General features: G+C 36.2%; 1 protein-coding gene across 6 annotated transcripts in view; it reads right to left on the bottom strand.

Annotated features, from left to right (window-relative positions):
* Positions 1-26,500, bottom strand: part of APOOL (apolipoprotein O like) — a 125,735-nt gene that overhangs the window by 32,253 nt on the left and 66,982 nt on the right. For all 6 annotated transcript variants that reach the window (XR_007474935.1, XM_049705147.1, XM_049705149.1 and 3 more), the window contains exons 4-7: positions 14,417-14,536; positions 11,470-11,524; positions 9,869-9,967; positions 3,740-3,831 (exon numbers count right to left, since the gene is read on the bottom strand). Coding sequence is in view for 5 of the 6 variants with exons in the window: in XM_049705147.1 (XP_049561104.1) it covers positions 3,740-3,831; positions 9,869-9,967; positions 11,470-11,524; positions 14,417-14,536 (366 nt within the window). In the remaining variant the exon portion in view is untranslated. The remainder of the gene's footprint in view (positions 1-3,739; positions 3,832-9,868; positions 9,968-11,469; positions 11,525-14,416; positions 14,537-26,500) is intronic.

Raw genomic sequence — 26,500 nt, 5'->3', positions numbered from 1 at the left:
AACCCTCAGAATGGGAGAAAATATTTGCAAATGAAGCAACTGATAAAGGATTAATCTCCAAAACATACAAGCAACTCATGCAGCTCAATATCAAAAAACCAAACAACCCAATCCAAAAATGGGCAGGAGACCTATATAGAGATTTTTTCAAAGAATATATACAGATTGCCAACAAACACCTGAAAGAATGCTCAACATCATTAATCATTAGAGAAATGAAAATCAAAGCTACAATGAGATATCATCTCACACTGGTCAGAATGGCCATCATCAAAAAATCTAGAAACAATAAATGCTGGAGAGGGTGTGGAGAAAAGGGAACCCTCTTGCACTGTTGGTGGGAATGTAAATTGATACAGGCACTGTGGAGAACAGTATGGAGGTTCCTTGAAAAACTAAAAATAGAACTATCATATGACCCAGCAATCCCACTACTGGGCATATATCCTGAGAAAACCATAATTCAAAAAGAGTCATGTACCAAAATGTTCATTGCAGCTCTATTTACAATAGCCAGGACATGGAAGCAACCTAAGTGTCCATCAACAGATGAATCGATAAAGAAGATTTGGCACATATATACCATGGCATATTACTCAGCCATAAAAAGGAATGAAACTGAGTTATTTGTTGTGAGGTGGATGGACACAGAGACTGTCATACAGAGTGAAGTAAGTCAGGAAGAGAAAAACAAATAGCGTGTATTAACACATATATATGGAATCTAAAAAAGGAAAGGAATAAAAAGTTCAGAAGAACCTATGGGCAAGATTGGAATACAGATGCAGACCTACTTGAGAATGGACTTGAGGATATGGGGAGGGGGATGGTAAGCTCGGACAAAGTGAGAGATTGGCATGGACATATATACACTACCAAACGTAAAATTGATAGGTAGAGGGGGGCAGCCACATGGCACAGGGTGATCAGCTCGTTGCTTTGTGACCACCTGGAGGGATGGGACGGGGAGTGTGGGAGGGAGGGAGATGCAAGAGGGCAGAGATATGGGGACATGTGTGTATGTGTAACTGATTGACTTTGTTGTAGAGCAGAAACTGACACACCATTGTAAAGTAGGTATACTCTAATAAAGATATTAAAAAGAGTTATAATAAATGATGGTCATAGAATGCTGAACATTCATCATTAGTAGGTACTCTACAATATACGCAACTACTGTCTTTCACAAGTGATTTGTATGCTTATCAAGATTAAGTTGTATTTGTTTCCAGATCTCTAATCAGCTTTACTATAATTAAACAGTTTAAATGTAACATAACAGGATGAAATATAAGTGTAAAGAGAATTGTTCTGTTTACAAAAATTAAGTATTTTGTAAAGACTCAAAAGTGAATTAGTAAAAAAAAAAACAAACTACTGTCAAATTAGAGGTGCTCAAGATAACTGTAAAAGGCTAGGAGAAATAAAAAATTAAACAGGATTCTGCACTCATATTATTTAAAAAATGTTTTTAAGTGTTGATTTGATGTTTGGGACTTCCCTGGCAGTCCAGTGGTTAAGACTCCTTGCTTCCACTGCAGGCGGTGCAAGTTAGATCCCTGGTCAGTGCAACTAAATCCCGCGTGCTGCGTGGGTGTGGCCTCCCCAGCCAAAAAAAGGCGTTCATCAGATTTTAAAGAAACCTCTAAACTGCAAACAGTAGAAGACATATTACAGATATGGATAATTATAAGAAAGATGTTATGGACCTTTAACTAGGAGACTCATACTCATAGAAAAGTCCTACTTCAAAAGACAGAAAAATGAACACACATTATGTTTTAAATTGAAATAAAATATTTAAGATACATATTTATGATTTTTAAAAAACTTCTTGCTTTAACATTTTCAATTAATTGTTAACTACTGGTCCTGATAATATCAAATTAGAAGGCTCCTATTGTATACCTACAAGTTTTTATATAGTTTTGGGCAGGGGAGTCACAGATTCTCTTAAGTCTATCATGGATCTCAGAATAAGAACCCATGTTTTCTCTCTCTCTCTCTCTCTCTCTCTCTCTCTCTCTCTCTCTCTTTCTCTCTCTCTCTCTCTCTATATATATATATACATACACACATATGTATATATATTACAATTCACCAGATATTACATGTGATGCTGTTATATGACAGTCAAAGAAAAGCAAAGGTCTCAACTCTAGGAATTTAAGTAAAAATCATTATTTAACTACAGAAGAACTTTTAGGAACTCTCATTAATATCTTTTACCATAGAATTTTTTATTTGGAGTCCTGCAATTCTTTTGTTTTTATTTTCCTTCTGTTAAAGTAAAATTAAACTTCATACTTTATTTTTAAAATTAAAAATAAGATGCATACTATACTATGATCCTGTTCTTACGAAACTGTATCTATTCATCCATCTATCTTTCTATGTCTATGTATGCATGAAGAAATGTCTAGAATAGCATTCTATCAAATTTTAACACATATTTTTCTGGATGAAAAATTTCAGGTGGTTAGTTGGTTTTTTTCTTATTCTGTTTTGTAATGCTTAAATTATTTAAGAATAAGTAGGTACCAATTTTATTTAAAAAAAAACCCCACAAAGTCATTATTCTAAACAAACAAAAACAATCAGTGGCAGCATCATGCACTGGGAAGAGAAATGGACAGGGAAGCAAGATGTCTGAAGCTGAATAGAACCCTGGACAAATCAGTCACTGGAACTTCTCTGGGCCACAGTTTCCAAATTGGCAAATGAGAAAATGAGGAAGTTGAACCTAATGATCTCAAAGGTTTCTTTTAGTACTAACATTATATGAACTTAAGTGGCTAATTCCTATGTAAATTCTTAGAAAATATTAAAAAAAATAAGTTTATCATTTTACCCATCAATTACCTCAAGTTTAACTAGATTTAATGAATAATGCTCTCTTCCTTTGCTGTAAGCTTTTATAGCTTGATCATATTAGAAACTACATAGGGCACTATATCCTTGACATTCTCAAAATACTAAATAGGCAGCTTTATCGACATCAATAATTAAAGAGATGAAGTAATGAGAATACAAGTACAGAAAGTCCTGGTAACACCACACAATACTTCAAATGTGAGGGGGAAATGTTAAATGTTGGTAATTAAAGTAGAAGGAATGGAAGAAAAAAACTATATCCCAAAGTTCTCCTTCTCAATCCAAATATGTATTAAAAAATAAAATAACAATACTGACACAAACTCTTCAAATCATTAGGAGAATCTTTGGATTTGTAGGGTAAACTCACAAGAAAATGACAAAACAACTATAATATGGATTTCAAAATTGAGTGTGCATATGTGTGTGTATTTTTTTTTAATCCTCAGAAGCCTCTGTTTTCTATCAGTTGGTTATTTCTTGCATTATTTTAAATTGCTGAACTGACAACTGCCAGCAGGTATAATTTTCTGTTAATTAAAAACTGAATTTTACACAGCTCAACAATGGAGCAGTATTTCTCCCCATAAATTCTAATTCATTGTCTCTGAACTTAACCCTCAAATCAGCATTTACTTCCTTGAATAATATTTAAACAAATTCATCCTATTTATTTGTGATAATCATGTAATCAACCATGGCATTTACCACGCTGAGATGCTGATGTGATTTTGCCAACATAAGAGAATACCAACTATATTTCTCTGAAAATTAAATGTTGCAGGTGCTGTATGACATTTAAACATTGTCACACTGAGAGTTTAAACAAGTACTGAAATGAAGCTATTGCTTAAAAAGAACTTACCTTTGCAATTATTACTGATTGAACAGGGTAGCAAACAGTTGCTCCTAAAGTGGCCAGTCCCAGTGGATAAGCAATTCTCTTAAACCTAGAACCTATGACATTCAAACAAACTATTAAACTCCAAACAGATGCTACCAGAGACTTGATGCTTTTATAACTTTCATGCTTTCTTTGTTCCCCTTTAAGCCATCACCCTATGTTAAATTTTCTTTAGGTAATAATACCAATCAAGATGATAGGTAAAATGTCTTTAAGTATTACAGTTCAATTAATACCCCTTAGTTGTCATGTCTAATTTAAGAAAAGTATTCTCAATCTAACATTGATAATTACCTACACAAAGGGGGTTGATGATTTTCTTCTTTTAAAAAACTAGGTATTTTTTCATGTCCTAAGAAACCCACAGTTGTAACCACATTTTTTCAAGTATCTAATAAAACATGACAATATAGAGAATTAATCAACTACCATTTTTGTGACACCATGTTAAACTGAAATGGACTCTCAGAGATCCTTTTTTGATTAAGTCCTTAGATAGCTAAAGGATCCAACTAACTGGTCAGCTAAGGATTTTAAAAGGGACATAATTCCTTCCTGTCACTGATTTTGAATACTAAAGTAATAACTTAATAGAGAAGAAGAAATATCATATGATGCCGCTTATATGCAGAATCTTTAAAAAATGTGACAAATGAGCTTATTTACAAAACAGAAACAGACTCACAGACTTGGAGAACAAACTTATGGTTACCGGGGGGGATGGGTAGTGGGGAGAGATAGGGAGTTTGGGATTGACTTGTACACATCACTACTATATTTAAAATGGATAACCAACAAGGACTTACTGTATAGCAGAAGGAACTCTGCTCAATATTCTGTAACAACCTAATTGAGAAAAGAAATTGAAAAAGAATAGATACATGTATATGTAAAACTGAATCACTTTGTTATACACCTGAAACTAACACAACATTGTTAATCAACTGTACTCCAATATAAAATAAAAAGTTAAAAAAATTGCAAGTAACTTGCAATAATTCATTCATTTCCAAAAGTGCCTTAACTAAGCATCTGAGTCATTTTCAAACTTTTTTTTTTAAATAGCAAAATCCTTTAAAAAAGTCTTTTGAATAGAATCTCACCTGGAACTTCATATATAAAACTTACAGACTTGAAGCTACTCTGGTTAGCCTGAGGGAGTGAAGCTCATTATCAAGCCCTATCTACACCGCTTTTTCCTTATCCCTATACAACCCCTAAACACTTCCATGGAACCCTAGGTTCTATTGAATAGTGTGAAACCCACCACTCTAAGCCATAGCTTAGTTCCAACAGACTGTTGGTTGAAAACAATATGTACTTTAAATGCTTGTCTGGGTACCCTGGACTGTAAATGTGATCTGGACAATTAGATGATGGGGTTTCTAATTAGGGTAAGTACTTTTATTTTCTGAAACAGCTCTTACCACCCTTAATTTAAAAATGAGACACCCTATCTGGTATATCAGTAAAGACTATGATGAAAAATACCTGGCAATGTTTGCAGGCAACTTTATAGTTTAGGGTAGGTAAAAACAAGATGTATTTCTCTGTCCAGTTTATTAGTAAGGAGGCCTTCTACAGTCATGTCTACAACAGACAGAGCATTGAGGGAGGTGGGTAGTAGGCTGCTTCAACCTTTACTGTAGCTTTCCTTTAAATATTGACAGGTTTTTGTGATACTGGGAAAGAGGGTCTAGCTATATTAAAATATGTCTTGCTCACTATTATTCTAGTATCTGTAGTTTGGTTGTTGATTTTACTGACCTAGCATCCTTTAATGTAGGTTTCCTTGACTCAGTCAAATTCCCCTAATTGTGCTGCTCCTAAACTTGGAAGGTGGCAGTTTTTCCTTGATGTGTCATCTTATTTTATTTTTTATTTACTTTTTTTGTAGTTGTTATACTTTTTTGAAACCTTTTAACACATTTTTGACCAGAGATACATTATGGCCACAGGTGTCAGTTTCTGCAAAAATCCCCCAGTCAATAATGTGTTAAAATTGAAGTATAGTTAATTTACAATGCTGTGTTAGTTTCAGGTGTACAGCAAAGTGATTCAGTTATATATATTTTCTTTCAGATTCTTTTTCATTATAGGTTATCCCAAGATATTGAATATAGTTCTCTGTGTTATATAGTAGGTCCTTATTGTTTATTTTACATATAGTAGTATCTGTTAATCCCAAACTCCTAATTTACCTCCCTACACCCCCACCTCCGCTATCCCCTTTGGTAACCGTAAGTTTGTTTTCTATGTCTGTAAGTCTGTTTCTGTTTTGTAAATAAGTTCATTTACATAATTTTTTTAGATTCCACATATAAGTGATATCACATGATATTTGTCTTTCTCCGTCTGACTTACTTCACTTAGTATGATAATCTCTAGGTCCATCCATGTTGCTGCAAATGGCATTATTTCATTCTTTTTTATGGCTGAGTAATATTCCATTGCATACATATATATATATACACACACACACACACACACACACACAATGGAATATTTCTCACACATACATCTTTGTTATTATTTTCAATATTAAAAAGACTTACATTCATCCTCTCTTTACTTGATATGAAAGGCCAGTTTACAAGAAAATAAATTTCACTTGGGTTCAATAGCCCTACTCCTGTAAGTAGAAAGGGACTCTAGACACAAGACACTAACTAGCTATGTAATATGTACTATGAAATCATTGAATGATTTCCTTTCTCTGGACCTCTAGCTGTAGCATTATAGGGTTAGACTAAACCAACATCTTTCGTACATTTTTGACCATGACTCATACTAAAGAACAAATTTTACATTATGACCTCTCTCTCTCTCTGTTTCTGTCTCTGACGTTTCTCTCTTTCACACACACACATACACACTCCACTGAAACAGAAGTTTCACAATATTTATCCATACTGAGTACAAAACACTCTGATATTTGCTATTGTCCTCTATTTTATTTTTTAATAAAATGCTTCCTGAGAGTCACCACATTTATTTCACTACCTACTTATAAACTGAGCTCTGTAATTTGAAAAATACTGGGTTAGTTTATTCTAGCTCTGACACATGGAGTCATTGTGAATGACCTAAGGAACATTTTCTCTTACAAGTGGATTATGAGTTTCTCACTGAGAAATGAGTAATATGCTTTGGCCGGTTTCATTCAAAATTTAATTCTTTCTCTTATTGTTACATGTGGTGATCCTGATTTTCAATGTCTTTCCTAATGAATAATTTATAACATGTATTCAATTAGAAGTTGCATATAGTGTTAGAATAAAAAATATGATACAAGCTATGATTAATACTAGCTATAGGGAAGATCTATTGGGATAAGATATATGGGCTAGAGTTAGAATGCTGGAATGTTCTTATAATTCAGATGTTTTGTATCTGATTAGTTGTAGTTGGGTTAAGGCTACTTTAAGGACTAAAGCTGAGCAAACCAACCATAACATATCTGATGTCAGATTCCAGGTTGGTTCAGAGCTGTGACTTGCAACAACATGTAATTTAATTTGCGGACAATGACTGGCACTGGGGACAGAGGATGAATGGAAGGTGCCCCAGATGGCTACTGACCAGAGAACTGCACCAGCTTAGTAAGGGCTTAGGTGAGGAGTGGAGGCAGTAATCCTACTGAGAGAGATTTCTATACCCAGAGATGGAAGATGGGCAAATACAAAATTCACCATGTGCTTATGAAAGAGTTATTTAGTGATGTGCAGAAAAGAGTTAACATATGCCCAAGACTGCCATTGTTAGAAAGGCATGCTTACAGGACTGGCCATTGGCTGGCATCTGGGAACCTGACTGGTAAGCAGTTCACTACACTAATAGAAAATGTTCCCTGAATCAGAAGAGTGGTACAGTAAGTCTCCCACATACAAACGAGTTCCATTCCGAAAGCGTGTTTGTAAGTCCAATTTGTTTGTTAAGTCCAACAAAGTTAGTCCTAGGTACCCAACTAACACAATCAGCTACACAGTACTGTACTGTAATAGGTTTAAAATACTTTTCACACAAATAATACATAAAAAACAAACACAAAAAATAAAGAAAACATTTTTAATCTTACAGTACAGTACCTCAAGAAGTACAGCAATACAGTACAACAGCTGGCATACAGGGGCTGGCATCGAGTGAACAAGCAAGGAGAGTCACTGACTGGAGGAGCGAGAGGAAATGGGAGATGTAGAGCTGAAGGATCATCAGCAACAGGAGATAGAGGGCAAGCTGCAATTTCACTCATGCCTGACGTTGATGGCATAGGTTCTGGCTCCTTGCTGGATTCATTTCTATCTACCCTCTAAAAGAAACGATCCAGTGATGTCTGGGTAGTAGCTCTTTTCTTCTCGTCACAGATGACACTGTAGCACTGGATTGCATTCTGAACGGCTGCTGCAACCTTTGTGTACCATTCTACATTAGGGTCCTGTGCCTCAAAAACTAAGAAAATCCCCTTGCCATTTCCTGCGCCGTGAATCTCTTCAGTTCTTCAGTTACTTCTTCCTCTTGTCTCTCTTCATCCTTTCTCTGGGCCTCCAATTCCATCAGGTCTTCATTACTAAGCTCCTCATGTTGCACAGAAAGCAGTTCAATGAAGTCGTCCTCTTGCAGATCTAGCTCCAGCTTCTCGCTGAGGGTCACTAAGTTGCTGAAGACCTCTTTGGACTCCTCATCCACCTTTTCAAATCCACAAAAATTGTGAACAAACTGCGGGCAAAGGTTCTTCCAAACCCCATTCATGGTGATGGCCGTAACCTCACGCCAAGCAAAGTCAATGTTTTTTATGGTCTTGTAGATGTTATAGTCCTTCCAAAATTGTCGCAAGGTTGTTCCTGATTCGTCACTTGCCTTTACTTCCTGACGAAAAGTGTGACGTAAATAATATTTCTTGAAAGTGGCTATAACTCCCTGGTCCATAGGTTGGATGAGCGATGTAGTATTCGGTGGTAGATGCACTACTTTGACATTGGGATGAAAGTCGTCCATGAATGGGGGGTGGCCTGGAGCACTGTCGAGCAGCAAAAGAATGTTGAATGGGACGTCCTTCTCCAAGCAATATTTCCCTACCTCCAGAATAAAGTGGTGGAAAAAGCAGTACTGGAAAATGGCCTCTGTAACCCAGGCTTTGGGGTTACTCTTCCACACAACAGGAAGAGAGCCCTTGGCTGTTTTAAAGGGCTCTTGGGTTCTCTGAATGATAAACTAAGAGAGGCTTCAGCTTCATCTTGCTGGAAGCACTGCCACCAAACAACAGAGTTAGCCTATCCTTTGCTGCTTTATAGCCTGGCATCAACTTTTCTTCCTTGCTGATATAACTTCGGTCTGGCATCCTCTCCCAGTACAGTCCTGTCTCATCCACATTAAAAACCTGCTCGGGTAAATACACGTCTTCATCAATAATTTCCCGAAGCATTTTAGGAAATTCCCAGGCAGCTACCATATCTGCACTCACGGCCTCACCACTTACTTTTACGTTGTAAATGTTGGCTCTAGCCTTGAACTGATGAAGCCAGCCATGCCTGGCATTAAAAGATGGGCCCTCTGATTCTTTGCTGTATTTCTTCTTCAAGTCTTTATAAAGGCTTTTCCCTTCCCCTTGAATCAGCATTAAGCTAAGTGGGACTTAACGCTGATGCTGATCCTGCATCCACACACTGAGAAGTTTCACCATGTCCTCCATCACTTTTCCACGCTTCTTTGATATTATTGTCCACATCACTGGCACAATAGACTTCCCATGTTCCACGATCTTGTTCTTGTTCTTTACAATCTTGTCGATGGTTGAATGATTCATGTTATAAGAAAGAGTGACGTCTACCATCTTTTCGCCTCGCTCTACTCTCTCAATTATTTTCACTTTTGTTTCCATCGTTATCACTTGGTGCTTCTTAGCAACGCCAGACACGTGAACTAACTTACATGATTGGACATGCGAATGCCTGTTTGCATCTCTGAAAGTTTGCAACTTGAAGTTTCATATGTAGGGGACTTACTGTACACTGTGCTTAAACTGTTTGTATAAATAAATTCAGAAATTAATATAATGGCATTAAAAGAAAGATTATATATTTTTAACCCTACCTTTTCTCGCTGAAATGAAGCCTGCCAATCCTGAAACTGTAATCACTCCAATTTTCGGAAGAAAATCTCGAGGTGGATTCTTCAAATAGACATATGCATCTCAAGAAATCATTTGAAAAATAATATAAATAACTTACTATAATTGACATTCTATATAGGTATGATGAAGAAAATTTAGAGATTTGCTAAGATAATAGCAGATGGTTTAAAACATTCTTCAAAAGAACTACACAAAATAATGATTTGACCAGCAACTTAAAAAGCCAGTTGTTAATAGTTACTTGTTACAAAATAAAATCTTCCTTCCACAGCTGATTTAATGGTATTTGTTTCCTTAATACAGGCGATTATTACACTTTAATGAAATATAATGCTAGAGTGTACACTAGCGTTATATGGATTAAGATGAATTACTATAAAGCAAATTCCTCATTGTGTATGTATTATATTCTTATAATGGAAATGCTTCTGGCCTTATCTGTTCAAACATTGGTAGGATCTAGTAAGAACTGAAATAGATACTTTAGCAGGAAACTTTGAATAACAGTCTAAGGAAACATGCAGCTATCACTCTGCTTGCCACTACTCCCCAGTAAACTCAGAGAAGCCATTGCTCTTGGTTAAAACCAATGAGCAGAATGAGAAGTGAGTCTAGACAAAAAATAGATGGAAAGGGGGCAGAGGTCCAAATTTCTTGGCTTTTTATATATTTAAATGGTTTCTGGTTCCATGCAATCCAAAAAACACACTCTTCTATCATAATTATTTATTTAATTATTAATTATTAATTTAATGGAATTTAATCATATTCTTCAAGGTTGATGAGGAATATAATTTGGACTTAATTGGAATTAATTCCTACACACATTAAATAATGATAATACATACACAGAGGCATTTCAACATCACAGAGGCATTTAAAATTTTAGGTGTTCTTTCTGTCCCCCAATACACATTTATTTTGACAACTGGCTTAGTCTAAAAAATGTTAGGGAGCTATACCTGCTGCCAAACAACATTATCAAACTAACGAGTCAAACACAATTGTTTTCCAACACTAGCTCAAATATTCTAGGGTGACTAATTGATATCGTGTTTCCTAGCAATCAATAGCAAAATACTATGTATTTTAACATCAAATAGTACTTATTTAAACTAATTAATAACAATGGAGATATATGTTTAATTTATGCTGTATAAGTATACAATATGCGTTTCGTACCTAAAACAGCCAGTTTGAGTCCAGGTGTTGCCACTTACTAGCTATGTAACCTTGGTAATCTACTTAACCCCTCTAAACCCCAGTTTCCTCATCTGTAGAATGGGAGTCATTATAATACTGACATCCAGAAATTTGCTACAAAATAAAATTAGATAAATTATGTAACATGCTCATCATAATGCCTCAACATATAATTGCTAAATAAATAACAGATACTATTGCTTTGTTATTATTATTATAAACTGCTATATAGAGTATCTTCTGAGTTGGTAAAACATGATAATGGATAACATACCAAGTTTATTTTTCTCACATTTAAACCTTGCAAGTTAAAAAGACAATAGAACATTTCTAATTATAGACAGTTCACTCAACCTACCTTTTCCAAATTGTACTGTATCCATTATCCCATATTTCATGAAGACATAAACACCCTAAGTAAAAAGGGGGAAAAAAGGACATCTGCATTTTTGAAGATGTTGACAATTAGGTCAAATAGCCCACATCTTTGAGATTATATGAAATTGCACCAAAATCTAAATCTAGTTTTCCTGTTTATTCTCTATGTGGACACTTGTTGAACTTAGCTTCTCTTCACTTCTTGCTTTTCATTCTATTTAACATGGATAATACTTGTTTGCTATATTCCTCATATAAATGGGTAAAGTAATGCCAATAAAATAATCAGAGCAGCTCACAGAAAAGTTATTACAGAAGTACAGAGATTTATCATCTTATTTTATGACAGCGTAGAAAAATGAATGGAATTTTTTAGAAGCATGAAGAGAGGTATATTTCAGCTTAGAAGCAACATCTGATTAATAAAGATGAGGCAGCAACAACATAATGATTTGTGGAGAAAACAACAAAAAGCCTAAAGAAAAGTGCTTCATCTTCTCCCTTTTTCTTAGTGTTCATTAGAATGAGAAAAATAAATCTAAATAAGACATTTATCTTAGAATAGAAATCATCCTACACAGACTAGTGTCCATCTTGTTTTCAACAGGAACATAAATTATCTGCAAATCAAGATTATATTAGCCCACTGAAGGGATTAAAGCTTTAAATCAAAGATTCTTTTTACCTGTTTCTAACTATTTATTTTAATGCAAGAAATATTGTTACACACATTTTTTGATATGTACTATCTCAAGTACATCAGAAGAAAAATGAAGGCATGGAATAATTTACCCATAGTAATTGCCCATAGTCATGCTGTACTCTATTGATAAAACTAGAAAACACAGTCTAAATATGTGGTCTCCATCTCTGAACTAGTTGCTATGAAACCATGGGATAAAAACAAAAAAAGAGATTTTCAAAGCAAAGACAATAGATATTATTATATTAGATAGGAAAGAATTAAATTATTTCTATTGATATATCTTGGTATTAGTAACTTTGTCTCAGACAGATACTTTCATGATGATCAGATGCAGAAGTTCATCCTGTTCATCATGGTTTAAAGCTGTACAAACCAACACAGACCCTAACTGCCACTGAGCTACTTCTCCTTGGGGACTGTCTCTTGAGAAAATTTCACCTCAAAATTATAATGCTTACTGATCAGTTGACTGGGAATAATGTAACTGTTGAGGAAGAAAACTTTGGGGAAATTTTCCTTAGCTGTGTTTAGGAATTCACTTTTACCACTGGAGGTCGCTGCTACCTAAATTTCAAAACACTAAGGAGTAGGAATAGAAATTGAATTTGCCCTGTGATTCTAAGTTTAATGTAGAGTGTAATTTGAGCCGGAGGTAATTTTTAAAGAATAGATTACATTTTAAGGAGAACATTAGAGAGGAAATGTTTACATTGAAGATGAAATGCATTTGAAAGTGCCCTTCTTCAATCTATTCATTTCAGCATATTACCAGAGTAAAAAGTCCTTTTAGTCTTAAAGTGGGTGATAGTAACAACAGCAATTTAAAGATCTCACAGGAACAATTAACCTCACTGAAAACAACTTTGAGAACACTACGGAAAATTAGGTGTCAAGAGACTTCAGTCTGAATCATCCAGCTGTTGGCATACAGTCTCAGGGGCATGACTCAGACCCTAATTAGTTAAGCTATTTCCTGCTGAGACCAAACTGTTAATAGTGTGTAGTACAACTAGTCAAACTATTAAAAGTGTATTATTAGAATTATAAAAGTCTATTAGAATTGTCTGACAGGCACAAATTTAAAAAAAATAACACCATGTATTCATCAGACGTTTTAAATATCTGAAATGACCAGAGTTCACAGATTTGATATTTCATAAGACCATTAGAATTTTCTTTTTAAAAAGAATGGATTAGAAACAAAAAAAAGCACAAGGGTTCACAATTGGATAGGTTAGACTTGAGGAAAAGTTTTGTGGTTATTAGGTCAGAATGATGAAAACAATGGTACCACCATTATCATTATGACACTGACACTGCAGATGTTGATGTTAGCACACATCTATGTTGATGCGATGATTATGAAACAGCAGTATTGTACTAGCTTACTCCACCCCTCTGCTGCTGGATAATGATGATTGAAGGCTAAGTATTAAAATAAGGTGAATTCTATTTTGCCCAATAGCTGACTATAGTCAAAACGGTCTTATGAACTAAACCTAACAAGTGAATATTTTACTCAGCCAAATAACTAACAATGCAGAAGTAATCTCAGAACTTCATATAAAAGGTCAAGCAATGTTTTGTACATGCCACGTGACATAAATGCTTGCTGAACTACTTTAATCTATGCAGTAGTGGTAGAGTAGATTAAATATGGCCACAAATTCTTTGCTGCTACTCATATTGAGAGATGGTATCTAATTCCCCTCCCATAAAAACTGGGTTGGCCTTAATGACTTCATTTAACAACAGAATGCTGTAGAAGTAACCTTCCTGGACACCTGAAGACAGGTAAGAAGCTTGGCAAATTCTGACTAAGGCCTCTTGCAACATATTCTCTAGGAGCCCTGAACTGTCCATGTAAGTTATCTGACTACCTGAGGCCAGGTGTGGATGATTCAGTCAACATTCCCAGCCTTCTAGCCATCTGTGACAAGGTGCCAGCAAAGAGAATGAAGCTGTCTTGGACCCTCTAAATCAGCCCATTCACCTGATGAATACCACTGGGTGGCCTCTGTCAACACCACATGCAACAGAAGAATCAGCTGTCTGAAGTCTGATTAAATTTCTGACTCACAAAATCATGAGATAGAACAGTTGCTGTTTTAAACCACTAAGTTTTGGGGTAGTTTGTTACACTTCAATGAATAACTGGAACAACTGTTATGTAATAAAATGAGAACCCTCTGATATGAAACCACTATCAGAATTCACTTACCTTGCACCAGCCAATATAACGACCAGTTGTAGTGCGAATGGACGCAAAGCCCATTTGTAAATGACCAGGCTGCTCATCAACATATTTAGACTGGAGAGGTGGTGCAGTATATATGGGGAGCTAGAAGGAAAAAAATTCATGTCAAAAATATAAAATAGCTGAACTTCCTTTTCCAGCAGTATGGCAGAATAAGAATCCTCATCAACATTCCTACTGAAAACAACTAAAAATGCTGATAAAATGTATTTTAAGCTAGCTTTTACCTTGATGTCATTTGCTGTAAAACAGATGGTTCATGGAGTATGGGATCAGGAAACAAAACCCAGAATGAGCTTGAGGTGGGCAATCTTACTGGAGAGCCTATAAAATTGGCATCTCAAGGTGCTGCATGCTCAATTTAAGGTTGAACTAGAAATAAACAGTTCACTCCAAGGAACTGTTAGGAAAACTGATTGTCTCAAAGATTGGGCACGGAGTAGAGAGGAAAGAAATATTTCCTAAGAATTGGCAAGCACAAGTGAGAACTCATAATGTGCAGCATAAAACTATCTTGATAATCTAAGAAATCTCAAATTAAGTATACATTTAAGGTGCTCCCAGGCTGGTATCCCCCACAGATGCTTGGCAGAAGCAAATGAACATCTCCTCTCTGAAGGAAGCTACCCAGACTTCAAAGATTTACAACAGATAAAGGTCCAAGAAATATGAGACCACAATTTTGAAAAATTAAAAAACACAAAGAAGCAAAATCAGAAAACACAAGGAAGCATCTGGACAAGAGCTAGCAGAAACAACAAAGAGCAGAATCAGAGCCACAAAAAATGTATATACTAGAACATATGGTATCAAATACATATATTTTTTATTTTTAGAGAAATAAAAGAGGAAATTTGAGTTAAGAGCAAGAGACTACAAAAATTACCAAAGCTAATGAAAATAAAGAGAAAGAGAACTTCTAGAACTGGAAATTAAAACAAATAAAGAACTCAATTGATAAGTTTTAATAGATTGGATACAGTTTACAGTTGCTGAGAGATTTTGTGAATTAGTAGACCTAAAGAAATTTTTATGCAAAGAAATGAAAAATAAGTATGAAAGAGATACGTATGATAGAGTGAGAAATATTAATATATGTCTAATCAGAGTTCCAGAGAAAAGGAGAAAGATGGGGCAGAAGTAATATTTGAAGAGAATAGTCAAGATTTTTCCAGAACTTATGAACACTTGACAGGTTCAGAAAACTAACATATCCCAAACAGGATAAATAAAAAGTACTCCACAATTAGACAAGTCATAGTAAAACTCTATAACACCAAGGACAAAGAGGGGATATTAAAAAAAAAAGCCAGAGAGAAAAGACAGATTACCTTCAAAGGAATAAAAATTAGATAAACTTTGATTTCTCAAAAACAACACTGGAAGACACAATATAATATCTTCAATGCACTAAAAAAAAGTAACTTAACTGAGAATTATATACTCAGTAGAATATCTTTTTTTCAAAAATGAGGGGAGAAGGACACAGACAGACAAAACCCAAGATAATGTGTAACCAAATGACCCTCAGTGGGAAATTTTAAAACATGTACTTAAGGCAGAATAAAAATATTCCCATTGAGAAGGTTTGTGATGGAAGAAGGAATGATTAGCAAAGAAAGTGGTAAATATGTGGGTAAAACTAAAACAATGAATGTATAAAATAATAATTTTTAGGCATGTGTTTAAAAAATAGAACTACATCCCTGAGTATCAATATAGTATAAGTTAGGAAGGGATGTCAGAAATTAAAATGTTCTCGGTTCTTAATATGGTTTGGACAGAGGGTAAATATACTGATGAGACTTGAAATGAATGCAGGTTAAAATTTCTAGGGTGACCAATAAAAGAAAATAAAAAGAAGGCAGAATTAACAAACTATGTTATAGAAAAAAAAGAGAGAGAGAAAATAAAGCAAAGAAAGGAAATAAAAGAACAGAAGAGGTAAGAAAAACAAAAACCACAAAAACTTGGTAGAAATGATTCCAAAGATATTAAAAATTATAATAGATGCAAACGGATAAAATGATCTAGTTGAAAGACAAAGATGACGAGATTGCATTTACAAAATACAGCCAACATTTTGTTTATGAGACATTGTTAAAACAACTATTTAGAAAGGTTAGGGAAAAAAAGGAATAAAAAATACATATTGGGCAAATAGCCACCAAAAGAAAGCTACTATAAGCTATATTAATATTAGACAAAACAGACTTTGAGACAAAAATCATTACTAGAGATCAAGTGCCTATATTAAGACAAAAAGTTTAAATAATGAGAGAGTACATTCTTAAACTTGTATACATCTATTAATATATTCTCAAAATACATGAAACAAGGGGAAATAGACAAATTTGCCATCATAGAGGAAGTTTAACTTATTCTCCATGATGGCTGATCAAAAACCAGATTAAAAATAAAAACTAATAGTAACGAGCAGAAGTGGGCAAACTATAGCCCATGGACTAGTCACCAGTTTATATAAATCAAGTTTTATAGGGTCACCAGCTATACTCATTCATTAACGTATTGTCTACGGCTGCTTTTGTGCTACAACAGCAGTTGAGACGATGTGACAGAGTTGCATATGTTTAAAATATTTACTATAGGGCATTTTAAGAAAAAAATCTATTGACTGCTGGTACAGAAAAATATATTCAACAAGCTTGATCTCACGGATATATATAGCACAGTGCATTGAACAACTGCAAACTACATAATATTTTCAAGCACAAATGGAAATGTATAAAAAACTGACTGCACCCTGGACCATTTCAGGAATTGAAAGTCTTAGGAAATTTCAAAGGACTAATATACAGAATATGTTCTCTTAACACAAAACTCCCACAGCTAGGTCATACTTACTAGTAACAGAATGAGTGTTTTCTTCTTTACATCAGAAACATACAAAATGCCACTCTCACCACTTCTGTTCAACATTTTACTGGACGTTCTAGTCAGTGCATTCAGAAAAGAAAAAGAAATAGAAGACACTAAGTTGGAAAGGAATAAATAAAACTATCTCAAATCGGGAAGATGGTGGAAGAGTAAGACATGGAGATCACCTTCATCCCCACAGATACACCAGAAATACATCTACACGTGGAACAACTCCTACAGAACACCTACTGAACGCTGGCAGAAGACCTCAGAACTCCCCAAAGGCAAGAAACTCCCCACATACCTGGGTAGGGCAAAAGAAAAAAGAATAAACAGAGACAAAAGAATAGGGACGGGACCTACACCAGAGGGAGGGAGTAGTGAAGGAGGAAAAGTTTCCACACACTAGGAAGCCCCTTCATGGGCGGAGACTGCAGGTGGCGGAGGGGGAAAGCTTCGGGGCCGCGGAGGAGAGCACAGCAACAGGGGTGTGGAGGGCAAAGTGGAGAGATTCCCGCAGAGAGGATCGGTGCCGACCGGCACTCAACAGCCCGAGAGTCTTGTCTGCTCAGGGCGGGCGGGGCTAGGAGCTGAGGCTCCGGCTTTGGTCGCAACGCAGGGAGAGGACTGGGGTTGGCGGCATGAACACAGCCTGCAGGGGGTTAGTGCACCACAGCGAGCAGGGAGGGAGTCTGGGGAAATGTGTGGACCTGCCGAAGAGGCAAGAGACTTTTTCTTCCCTCTTTGTTTCCTGGTGCGCAAGGAGAGGGGATTAAGAGCACTGCTTAAAGGAGCTCCAGAGAAGGGCCCAAGCCGCAGCTAACAGTGAGGACCCCAGAGACAGGCATGAGACGCTAAGGCTGCTGCTTCCGCCACCAAGAAGGCTGTGTGCGAGCACAGGTCACTCTCCACACCTCCCTTCCGGGGAGCCTGTGCAGCCTGCCACTGCCAGGGTCCAGGGATCCAGGGACAACTTGCCCGGGAGAACGCACGGCACGCCTCATGCTGGTGCAATGTCACGCTGGCCTCTGCTGCCGCAGGCTCACCAAGCATCCGTACCGCTCCCAACCCCAGGCCTGAGTGAGCCAGAGCCCCCAAATCAGCGGCTCCTTTAACCCCGTCCAGTCTGAGCGAAGAACAGACGCCCTCTGGCGACCTACACTCAGAGGCGGGGCCAAATCCAAAGCTGAAACCCAGGAACTGTGAGAACAAAGAAGAGAAAGGGAAATCTCTCCCAGCAGCCTCGGGAACAGCGGATTAAATCTCCACAATCAACTTGATGTACCCTGCATCTGTAGAATACCTGAATAGACAATGAATCATCCCAAACTGAGGAGGTGTACTTTGAGAGCAAGATTTATGATTTTTTCCCCTTTTCCTCTTTTTGTGAGTGTGTATGTGTATGCTTCTGTGTGAGATTGTTTCTGTATAGCTTTGCTTTCACCATTTGTCCTAGGGTTCTATCCGACCGTTTTTTTCAAAAAATTTCTCTTAATAATTATTTCTTATTTTAATAAATTATTTTATCTTACTTAATTTTATTTTATCCACTTTCTTTCCTTTTCTTCCTTCCTCCCTCCCTCCCTTCCTCTCCGTCTCTCTCTCTCTCTCTCTCTCTCTCTCTCTCTTTCCTTCCTTCTACTTTTTCTCCCTTTTATTCTGAGCCGTGTGGATGAAAGGCTCTTGGTGCTGCAGCCAGGAGTCAGTGCTGTGCCTCTGAGGTGGGAGACACAACTTCAGGACACTGGTCCACAAGAGACGTCCCAGCTCCATATAATATCACACGGTGAAAATCTCTGAGATCTCCCTCTCAAAACCAGCACCCAGCTTCACTCAACGACCAGCAAGCTACAGTGCTGTACACGCTATGCCAAACAACTAGCAAGACAGGAACACAACACCACCCATTAGCAGAGAGGCTGCCTAAAATCATAATAAGTCCATAGACACTCCAAAACCCATGACCAGATGTGGACCTGCCCAACAGAAAGACAAGATCCAGCCTCATGAACCAGAACACAGGCACTAGTCCCCTCCACCAGGAAGTCTACACAATCCACTGAACCAACTTTAGCCACTGGGGGCAGACACCGAAAACAACGGGAACTATGACCCTGCAGCCTGCAAAAAGGAGACCCTGAATACAGTTTGACAACCAAAATGAGAAGACAGAAAAACATACAGCAGATGAAGGAGCAAGATAAAAACCCGCCAGACCTAACAAATGAAGAGGAAATAGTCAGTCTACCTGAAAAAGAATTCAGAAAAATGATAGTAAAGATGATCCAAAATCTTGGAAACAGAATAGAGAAAATGCAAGAAACATTTAACACGGACATAGAAGAAATAAAGATGAAACAAGCAACGATGAACAACACAATAAATGAAATTAAAAATACTCTAGATGGGATCAAGAGCAGAATAACTGAGGCAAAAGAACGGATAAGTGCCCTGGAAGATAAAATACTGGAAATAACTACTGTAGAGCAGAATAAAGAAAAAAGAAAGAAAAGAACCGAGGACAGCCTCAGAGACCTCTGGGACAACATTAAATGCACCAACATTCAAATTACAGGGGTTCCAGAAGAATAAGAGAAAAAGAAAAGGACAGAAAATATTTGAAGAGATTATACTTGAAAACTTCCCTAATATGGGAAAGGAAATAGTTAATCAAGTCCAGGAAGCATAGAGAGTCCCATACAGGATAAATCCAAGGAGAAACATGCCAAGACACATATTAATCAAACTGTCAAAAAATAAATACAAAGAAAACATATTAAAAACAGCAAGGGAAAAACAACAAATAACACACAAGGGAATCCCCAAAAGGTTAACAGCTGATCTTTCAGCAGAAACTCTGCAAGTCAGAAGGGAGTGGCAGGACATATTTAAAGGGATGAAGGAGAAAATCCTACAACCAAGATTACTCTACCCAGCAAGGATCTCATTCAGATTTGATGGAGAAATTAAAACCTTTACAGACAAGCAAAAGCTGAGAGAGTTCAGCACCACCAAACCAGGTTTACAACAAATGCTAAAGGACCTTCTCTAGGGAAGAAACACAAGAGAAGGAAAAGACCTACAATAACAAACACAAAACAATTAAGAAAATGGGAATAGGAACATACATATTGATAATTACCTTAAATGTAAATGGATTAAATGCTCCCACCAAAGGACACAGACTGGCTGAATGGATACAAAAACAAAACCCATATATATGCTGTCTACAAGAGACCCACTTCAGACCTAGAGACACATACAGACTGAAAGTGAGGGGATGGAAAAAGATATTCCATGAAAATGGAAAGCAAAAGAAAGCTGAAGTAGCAATTCTCATATCAGACAAAACAGACTTTAAAACAATAATTATTAGAAGAGACAAAGAAGGACACTACATAATGATCAAGGGATCGATCCAAGAAGGTATAACAATTGTAAATATTTATGCACCCAACATAGGAGCACTTCAATAACTAAGGCAAATACTAACAGCCATAAAAGGGGAAATCGACAGTAACTCATTCATAGTAGGGGACTTTAACACCCCACTTTCACCAATAGACAGATGATCCAAAATGAAAATAAATAAGGAAACACACGCTTTAAATGATACATTAAACAAGACGGACTTAATTCATATTTATAGGATATTCCATCCAAAAACCACAGAATACACATTTTTCTCAGGTGCTCATGGCACATTCTCCAGGATAGATCATATCTTGGGTCACAAATCAAGCCTTGGTAAATTTAAGAAAATTTAAATTGTATCAAGTATCTTTTCCAACCACAACACCTTGAGACTAGATATCAATTACAGGAAAAGACCTGTAAAAAATACAAACACATGGAGGCTAAACAATAAACTACTTAATAACTAAGTGATCACTGAAGAAATCAAAGAGGAAATCAAAAAACACCTAGACACAAATGACAACGGAGACATGACGACCCAAGACATATGGGATGCTGCAAAAGCAGTTCTAAGAGGGAAGTTTATAGCAATACAATCCTACCTTAAGAAACAGGAAACATCTTGAATAAACAACCTAAACTTGTACCTAAAGCAATTAGAGAAAGAAGAACAAAAAAAACCCTTAGTTAGCAGAAGGAAAGAAATCATAAAGATCAGATCAGAAATAAATGAAAAAGAAATGAAGAAAACGATAGCAAAGATAAATAAAACTAAAAGCTGGTTCTTTGAGAAGATAAACAAAATTGATAAACCATTAGTCAGACTCATCAAGAAAAAAAGGAAGAAGACTCAAATTAATAGAATTAGAAATTAAAAAGGAGAAGTAACAACTGACACTGCAGAAATACAAAAGATCATGACAGATTAGTATAAGCAACTCTATGACAATAAAAGGGACAACCTGGAAGAAATGGACAAATTCGTAAAATAGCACAACCTGCCAAGACTGAATCAGGAAGAAACAGAAAATATGAACAGACCAATCACAAGCACTGAAATTGAAACTGTAATTAAAAATCTTCCAACAAAGAAAAGCCCAGGACCAGATGGCTTCACGGGCAAATTCTATCAAACATTTAGAGAAGAGCTAACACCTACCCTTCTCAAACTCTTCCAAAATACAGCAGAGGGAGGAACACTCCTAAACTCATTCTACGTGGCCATCAACACCCTAATACCAAAACCAGACAAGGATGTCAAAAAGAAAGAAAACTACAGGCCAATATCACTGATGAACATAGATGCAAAAATCCTCAACAAAATACTAGCAAACAGAATCCAACAGCACATTAAAAGGATCATACACCATGATCAAGTGGGGTTTATTCCAGGAATGCAAGGATTCTTCAACATACGCAAATCAATCAATGTGATACACCATATTAACAAACTGAAGGAGAAAAACCATATGATCATCTCAAGAGATGCAGAGAAAGCTATCGACAAAATGCAACACCAATTTTTCATAAAAACCCTGCAGAAAGTAGGCATAGAGGGAACTTTCCTCAACATAATAAAGGCCATATATGACAAACCCACAGCCAACATCGTCCTCAATGGTGAAAAACTGAAAGCATTTCCACTAAGATCAGGAACAAGACAAGGTTTCGCACTCTCACCACTCTTCCTCAACATAGTTTTGGAAGTTTTAGCCACAGCAATCAGAGAAGAAAAGGAAATAAAAGGAATCCAAATTGGAAAAGAAGAAGTAAAGCTGTCACTGTTTGCAGATGACATGATACTATACATAGTGAATCCTAAAGATGCTACCAGAAAACTACTAGAGCTAATCAATGAATTTGGCAAAGTGGCAGGATACAAAATTAATGCACAGAAATCTCTGGCATTCCTATACACTAATGATGAAAAATCTGAAAGTGAAATCAAGAAAACACTCCCATTTACCATTGTAACAAAAAGAATAAAATATCTAGGAATAAACCTACCTAAGGAGACAAAAGACCTGTATGCAGAAAATTATAAGACACTGATGAAAGAAATTAAAGATGATACAAATAGATGAAGAGATATACCATGTTCTTGGATTGGAAGAATCAACATTGTGAAAATGACTCTACTACCCAAAGCAATCTACCGATTCATTGCAATCCTTATCAAACTACCACTGGCATTTTTCATAGAACAAGAACGAAAAGTTTCACAATTTGTATGGAAACACAAAAGACCCCGAATAGCCAAAGCAATCTTGAGAACGAAAAATGGAGTTGGAGGAATCAGGCTCACTGTCTTCAGACTATACTACAAAGCTACAGTAATCAAGACAGTATGGTACTAGCACAAAAACAGAAAGATAGATCAATGGAACAGGATAGAAGGCCCAGAGATAAACCCATGCACATATGGTCACCTTATGTTTGATAAGGAGGGAGGAATGTACAGTGGATAAAGGACAGCCTCTTCAATAAGTGGTGCTGGGAAAACTGGACAGCTACATGTAAAAGTATGAGATTAGATCACTCCCTAACGCCATACACAAAAATAAGCTCAAAATGGATTAAAGACCTAAATGTAAGGCCAGAAACTATCAAACTCTTAGAGGAAAACATAGGCAGAACACTCAATGACATAAATCACAGCAAGAGCCTTTTTGATCCACCTCCCAGAGAAATGGAAGTTAAAACAAAAATAAACAAATGGGACCTAATGAAACTTCAAAGCTTTTGTACAGCAAAGGAAACCATAAACAAGACAAAAGACAACCCTCAGAATGGGAGAAAATATTTGCAAATGAAGCAACTGACAAAGGATTAATCTCCAAAATTTACAAGCAGCTCATGCAGCTCAATAACAACAAAAAAACCAACCCAATCCAAAAACGGGCAGAAGACATAAATAGACATTTCTCCAAAGAAGATATACAGGCTGCCAACAAACACATGAAAGAATGCTCAACATCATCAGAGAAATGCAAATCAAAACTACAATGAGATATCATCTCACACCAGTCAGAATGGCCATCATCAAAAAATCTAGAAGCAATAAATGCTGGAGAGGGTGTGGAGAAAAGGGAACACTCTTGCACTGTTGGTGGGAATGTGAATTGGTACAGCCACTATGGAGAACAGTATGGAGGTTCCTTGAAAAACTACAAATAAAACTACCATATGACCCAGCAATCCCACTACTGGGCATATACCCTGAGAAAACCATAATTCAAAAAGAGTCATATACCAAAATGTTCATTGCAGCTCTACTTACAATAGCCAGGAGATGGAAACAACCTAAGTGTCCATCATCGGATGAATGGATAAAGAATATGTGGCACATATATACAATGGAATATTACTCAGCCATAAAAAGAAACGAAATTGAGCTATTTGTACTGAGGTGGATGGACCTAGAGTCTGTCATACAGAGTGAAGTAAGTCACAAATAGAAAGACAAATACCATATGCTAATACATATATATGGAATTTAAGAAAAAAAATGTCATGAAGAACCTAGGGGGAAGACAGGAATAAAGACACACACCTACTAGAGAACGGACTTGACGATATGGGGAGGGGGAAGGGTAAGCTGTGACAAAGCGAGAGAGTGGCATGGACATATATACACTACCAAACATAAAATAGATAACTAGTGGGAACCAGCCGCATAGCACAGGCAGATCAGCTCGGTGCTTTGTGACTACCTAGAGCGGTGGGATAGGGAGGGTGGGAGCGAGGGAGACGCAAGATGGAAGAGATATGGGAGCATATGTATATGTATAACTGATTCACTTTGTTATAATGCAGAAACTAGCACACCATTGTAAAGCAATTATACTCCAATACAGATGTAAAAAACACGCAAGCAAACAAACAAACCAAAACTATCTCCATTCACAGATGGTATGATCTTGTATATAGAAAATCCTAAGGAACCCCCATAACCCCTACTACAACAAATAAACAAATTCTGTAAGGTTGCAGGGTAAAAGATCAATATACAAAAATCAATTGTATTTTTACACACTAGCAATAAATGATCCGAAAATGAAATTAAGAAAGCAATTCCATCTAAAAGAGCATCAAAAATAAAATACTTAGGAATAAATTCAACAAAGAAGTGTAAGACTTGTACACTTAAATCTACAAAAATGTTGAAAGCAAGAGAGAAGATGTAGATAAATGGAAATACATCACAGACATCCCATGTTCGTGGATTACAAGGCTAAATATTATTAGAATGGCAATATTTCCCAAATTGATCCATGGAGTTGAAGGAACCGCTATGAAAATCCTGATTGTCTTTCTTTTCCCCATATAACGAAAATTTGATGCTAAAATTCATACAGGTGTGAAAGGCAAACAGAATAGCCAAAACAATCTTGAAAAAGAAGAACAAAATTGGAGGACACATACTCCTCAATTTCAAAACTTGTTACAAAATAATAGTATGGTATTGTTATAAGGATAGATATATAGATAAATGGAATAGAATTTTGAGTCTAGAAATGAACCCATGCATTTATGGTCAACTGATTTTTAACAAGGTAACAAAGAAAATTCAATGGAGAGACAATAGTATTTTCAACAAACAGTACATGGACAACTGGATATTCACATACAAAAGAAAGAAGTTGGACCCCTACCTCATGCCACATACAAAATATTAACTCAAAATGGATCTCAGAACTAAATATAAGAGCTAAAATTATACAACTCTTAAAAGAAAACATAAAGGTAAATCTTCATGGCTTTGGGTTAAGCAATGATTTCTTATATACAACATCAGAAGCACTAGCAACAAAAGCAAAAAAAAAATAAATTGGACTTCATCAATATTAAAAACTTGTGCTGCAAATGATACCATCAATATAGTAAAAGGACAACCTATGAACAAATCATGTATTTCATAAAGAACTTGTATCTGGAATATATAAAGAACACTTGCAATTCAACAGTAAAAAGGCGATTACCCAATTTAAAAATTGACCAAGAATTTGAATAGACATTTCTCCAAAGATGTACAAATTACCAGTAAGCACATGAAAATATGCTTGATATCATTACTTATTAGGGAAATGCAAATCAAAACTCCAATGAAGTATCATTTCACACCCACTAGGATTGCTATAATCAAAAAAGAGACAATAACAAGGGTTGGTAAATATGTGGAGAAACTGGAACCTTCATACACTGCTGGTGAGACTGTAAATGGTGTAGTTGCTTTGGAAAACAGCCTGGCAGTTCCTCAAAGGTTTAAAGATACAGTTGCCATATGGACCAGAAGTTCCACTCCTAGGTCTATACCCAAGAGAAATGAAAACATATGTTGACACAAAACTTACACAACAAAGTTCATAGAAGTATCAGCCATAATAGCCCCAAAGTGGAAATAACCCTAATGTCCATCAACTGATACATGGATAAACACCTGCTGTATTTACAGAATGAACTATTATTCAGCAATAAAAGGAAATGACATACAAATACATTCTATAACATGGATGAAACTTGAAAACATTTTGGTAATTGAAAGAAGTCAGTCACAAAAGGCCACATATTATATGATTCTATTTATATGCAATGTCTAGCATAGGCATATCCACAGAGAAAGAAAGCAGATTAGTGGTTACCAGGGGCTTAGGAGAGACTGAAATTGAAGTGATGATAATGGGTATAGGCTTTCTTTCTTTCTTTTTTCTCTTGGAGGGGCTTTCTTTTTGTAGTGATGAATTTTTTCTA

Source organism: Orcinus orca, chromosome X (genome assembly GCF_937001465.1).
Source record: "Orcinus orca chromosome X, mOrcOrc1.1, whole genome shotgun sequence".
In the NCBI taxonomy this organism is placed as follows: domain Eukaryota; kingdom Metazoa; phylum Chordata; class Mammalia; order Artiodactyla; family Delphinidae; genus Orcinus; species Orcinus orca.
This window is presented reverse-complemented; position numbering and strand designations above follow the sequence as displayed.